This window comes from Tupaia chinensis, unplaced genomic scaffold (genome assembly GCF_000334495.1).
Source record: "Tupaia chinensis unplaced genomic scaffold, TupChi_1.0 Scaffold000037_13, whole genome shotgun sequence".
Classification (NCBI taxonomy): Eukaryota; Metazoa; Chordata; class Mammalia; order Scandentia; family Tupaiidae; genus Tupaia; species Tupaia belangeri.
The window spans coordinates 217,681-222,262 of NW_006159471.1; the positions used below are offsets into that span (position 1 = coordinate 217,681).

The 4,582-nt window shown below is 50.8% G+C and overlaps 1 protein-coding gene across 2 annotated transcripts in view; it reads left to right on the forward strand.

Annotated features, from left to right (window-relative positions):
• SAMD4B (sterile alpha motif domain containing 4B) overlaps nucleotides 1-4,582 on the forward strand; it is a 31,902-nt gene that overhangs the window by 19,454 nt on the left and 7,866 nt on the right. For both annotated transcript variants that reach the window (XM_006140376.3, XM_027771553.1), the window contains exons 3-6: nucleotides 2,462-2,701; nucleotides 3,222-3,331; nucleotides 3,489-3,575; nucleotides 4,473-4,575. In XM_006140376.3, the coding sequence (XP_006140438.1) occupies nucleotides 2,462-2,701; nucleotides 3,222-3,331; nucleotides 3,489-3,575; nucleotides 4,473-4,575 (540 nt within the window). The remainder of the gene's footprint in view (nucleotides 1-2,461; nucleotides 2,702-3,221; nucleotides 3,332-3,488; nucleotides 3,576-4,472; nucleotides 4,576-4,582) is intronic.

The following is a 4,582-nucleotide window of genomic DNA, read 5'->3' on the forward strand; positions in this document are numbered from 1 at the left end:
TGTTTTTATAATTCTCAAGCCGTGGCCAGTCTCCACCCCAGTGCAGGGCCAAACCGGGCTCCTCGAGAATAGCTCAGTCGTTCCAATCAGGGTAATTTCCTGCCCTTCCAGCTTTTCTTGCCCCACTTCTTGGCTGAGAAGGGAGGAAGGAGAAGGCCAGATGCACCAAGACAAGCAAAAAGGCCTGTATTGAACATCCCCTTCCCCCTGGGCTCAGCATGTGCTTTATCATCCTCAGGAGTCCTGAGTGGGTACAGAGCCAGGGTTGAGCGAGTCCAGAGATCTAGAAAGAGCTCTAGGAGACCAGAAGTCCCAGGCAAGGGTAGAGATGGCCTCCTGGGCAGCCTAGTGCATTGCCCTCTTTTCAGGTAACTGCCTGGCCAGGAGCATCAGTATTATCACAGATGGACAGTGCATTGTGGCCCACAACACCAGGCTCACCCTGCTTCCTGGCCTTAGTGTCACTGGCACACTGGCAGGAACCCCAGCCTTTCCATCAGAAGCAAGGCTTGGACTCTGTACTTGCTTCCTAGCTCCGTGTGGGAACTGGAGCAAAGGGCTTCAGCTCTCTGGGCTTTGATGTCCTCACCTACCCAGGAGGAGGCTCTTGGGCTTTCCTTTTCTTTTACTCTAGGCTGACTTGGGGTACTTGTGGATTTTCTGCATGAAGTTCAAGAGGCCCTTTAGCACCCTTTTGTCTTTCATGAAACTCTGTTGAAGGACTACTGTGTGTCCTGCCTTGATCCCAGGGATGCAGAAGCAATTGGACCAGATTGCTCTCCTCCACCAGCCCAGTTCAAGAGGCAGGCCACCAAGGAGGGCAGCAAGTGCTAAGCTTGAGGCAGGAGCAGCTGGTGGAGAGGGCATGAGGGCAATTAGCTGAGCAGACAGGAAAGCAGCTGTAAAGATCTGAGAGCTCATGGTAACCATCCCCACTGGGTATAATTTAAAATCAGATTGGATTCCTCAGAAAATGGAATGGGCAGAGGGTGTGACACATCCTATGGAAGAAGGCCTGCATTCTTCTTGAGCCACTGGACCTCACTGATGACCATTTAGGACTCTGTACAGGAAAACATGTTGGGAGGTAGTGGTGCCTAATGGCAGGGATGGTTAGGATGCAGTTTGTGCGCTTCATTTATTTACAAGTACTAATGAAGCAGTTTCTCTGGCCCCCCTCTAATTGCTGGGGTATAACGATGTGCAAGATAGAAGAGGCCCCTGCTGTCACAGACCTTCTATTCTAGAAGGGAGGGTACAGTTAATAAACAAGTAAACAACTAGATATAATAATTTCAGGTTGTGGTTGGTGCTGTAAGAAAGGTAAGATGGAGGACTATGATAGAATATTGGGGGTTAGACTCGGCACAGTGACTACAGATTGAGGTTCAGGGCAGGCTTCAGAGGAGGTGACACTTGTAATGAGACTGAGTTGAGGAAGCCAGCTGATAAGATCAGAAAGAAAAAAAGAGCATGGACCACCCACCAGTATGGTGGTTAGGGTAGCCGGATTCCACACAACTGACTGCATGGTTCAAGTCCTGGACCCAGAGGCTTGAAAGATGCCATGGCCTCCAGAATCCCAAGAGGAGAGCAGGGGAGAGGGAATTGCAGCATGGCCTTTCCTCCCTGGGGGATGGTTTCTCACTTTCTCTCTCTCCCTCTGGCAAGTGTACATACCCTGCGGCAAAAATGAAAAAATTAAAAAAAAAAAAAAAAAAAAAAAGAGTGAGCAAGTACAGCAAAGGAGATTCAGGAGGAGGTGACAGTTAGAAAGGAATGAGCCAAGGAGTGAGTTGCAGATGAGAGGTTGGAGATGAGCAAGAGCCACGTCCTGCATACCCTTTTGAGTGTGCTGAAGAGTTTGAATTTGGGGGGCTGGCAAGTGGCGTGGCAGTTTAGGGCATTGGATTCCCACGTGGCCGACCGAGGTTTGAGTCCCGGACCTGGAGGCTTGCTTTCTTACTTTCCCTCTCTCTGTCCCTCTCTGGTCAAATTAAAATGAATGAATGAATGAATGAATGAATGAAAAATAAATAAAATAATTCTTTTTTAAAAAAAAGTTTGAATTTTGCTCTTTGCTTGAAAGGAAGCCTCAAAGATTTAAGCAGGGGACTAACTTTGTCCCTTTTATATTGTTAGAGAGATCAGTTTAACTCCAGTGAGGAGAATGGACTGTAGGAGGCAGGAAACCAGGGAGGAGATTGTGGCAGTCATTCCAGCCAGGGATGCTGCTGGCTGGGAGCATGTTTCTAGCAGAGGAACTGGAAAGGTTGACAGAGGTGGATGACAACCTGCTGATGGAATGGGTATGAGGAGTGAGGGAATGAATAGCATTTTGTAGATAGTTCTCCAGCCCAGGTTCCTTCCCCTTAGAGGATTACAGGATAATCAGGGCACTTGATCTTCTGGGGACAGATTCCCTAAACCTCACCTCTTGCTTCTCTCCCTTTTTGGCCAGGTCTCCCCTGCCAAATCCACCCGAGCCCATTGAAGCGCTCAATGTCACTCATCCCTACCAGCCCCCAGGCCTCTGGTGAGTGGCCAAGTCCAGAGGAACTCGGGGCCCGGGCTGCTTTCACCACACCCGACCACGCGCCCCTCTCACCCCAGAGCAGCGTGGCCTCTTCTGGCAGTGAGCAGACGGAGGAGCAGGGCTCCAACCGGAACACTTTCCAGGAGGACGGCAGTGGCATGAAAGGTATGACAGGGAAGGCAGTTCCAAAACCCTCTCCAGGGCCTTCTGCAGAACCCAAAGGATAGAAGTTGGTAGCTGCCACCTGTCCACCCCACTAAGGAAGGTACATACCTGAGGGAAGTAAATAGTCTCTGCTCCTAGTGCTTAAGACTAAGCAATGAAACCTCATGTCCACCTTCATTTGGCCAGAGGTTGTGACCCTCTGCTTGTACACACGAAGTCTGACAAGGAAGCCAGGACACAGGTAACTGATGGAACTGAGCTTGTGTTCAGGAACAGGAAGACTTCTAGAGAAATCAGTAAGGTCATTCTATTAGACATCCAGTGGAGCAGCTTGGAAGGGTCAAATGTCCTGCCCAGAGAAGGCATCTGAAAGAGTCTAGCTGGGTGGGCAAGGAATAGTTTAGCTCCCCCCTCCTCAACACACACACACGCACACCCCACCCCACCTCACCCCATCCCATTCTGGCTGTGGTCACCAGAGTCAAACTCCTGACCTTTTACCCTCCCTCCTTATCTGCAGATGTGCCCTCATGGCTCAAGAGCCTCCGCTTGCACAAGTATGCAGCCCTCTTCTCACAGATGAGCTATGAGGAGATGATGACGCTGACAGAGCAGCACCTGGAGTCTCAGGTGATGCCGAAGGGACCGTCAGGGAGGTGTTGGGGCAGCACCGTCTGGAACCACTCTTGCCACCCAAGCCTCCTGTCTCTTTGGTCCTTATTGGAGCACCTTCAAGTACCTTGGCCTGTAATTTCCAGCTTCTTATCCCCTTCTGCCCTTCTCACAGAATGTCACCAAAGGTGCCCGCCACAAGATAGCCCTGAGCATCCAGAAGCTGCGTGAGAGGCAGAGTGTCCTCAAGTCCCTTGAGAAGGTGAGGACCTGGCATCCCTAACTTTAAGGCCAACCAGCTGCACAGTGATACCAGTAGACCAAGGGCCCTGAGTCGGCCTTGCTGCAGGCTGCCCCTGCACACTGCCCTGCCCCTGCACACTGCCCTCTATGCCTACCCACTCGAGTCTGACCTCAGTGGCCCCAGCTCTGGGAAGTCTGTGATCCCAGAGTCTGTCTTTACCTCTTCACCTTTTTTTTTTTTTTTTTTTTAATTTAATGAGAGCAAGCATGGGAAGGAGGGAGTGAGGTATTTTTTGATAGGGTCTCGCTATACCATTTTGCAATCATCCTACCCTGGCTCCCAGTTATTTTAGCTAGAACCCGGGAACATGCCATCATTCCTGGAGGTTCTGGTCTGGCCAGGAGCTGAACCTGGACCAGACACACAGCCCCTCCATCTGCACTGAAACCCTCACACTTGTACCACTGTGGCTGGGCCCTACTTTTCTTTTCTGTTTCTCACTGGTCTTTCTGGTAGAGCAGAATGTCTTTCCATGCACCTGATCTCTCCTTCCATGTGATTGTTTCTTATCCACGCTATCCTTCCACAACTGCTTTGGTTTGTGTTCCCTTTTTCCTCTTACCACTGCTTGCCTTCTGTTTTATCCTTCCCCCTGCAGTGCCTTGGTTCCATCCTTGGTGGGTCCCAGCATTAAACCACCATCCCCTGAGCTCTTTGGGACACCACCTGGTAGGGGAAGGGTAAATGTATGTGTGTAAATGTGCATCTATATGTGGAGGTGCTATGATCCTTACTTCCTGGCTCTGTGTGCTGGCACCCTTTCTGATCCCACTTGTGTAAACATTCTCTGTGCCTAGCTGTGGGGATACACAGGGGTCTGCAAGTGACCCTGGCTATGTCATGTCCTCCCCCCAGGATGTGTTGGAAGGCGGGAATCTGCGAAACGCTCTGCAGGAGCTGCAGCAGATCATCATCACCCCCATCAAGGCCTACAGCATCCTCCAAGCCACTGTGGCTGGTGCTGC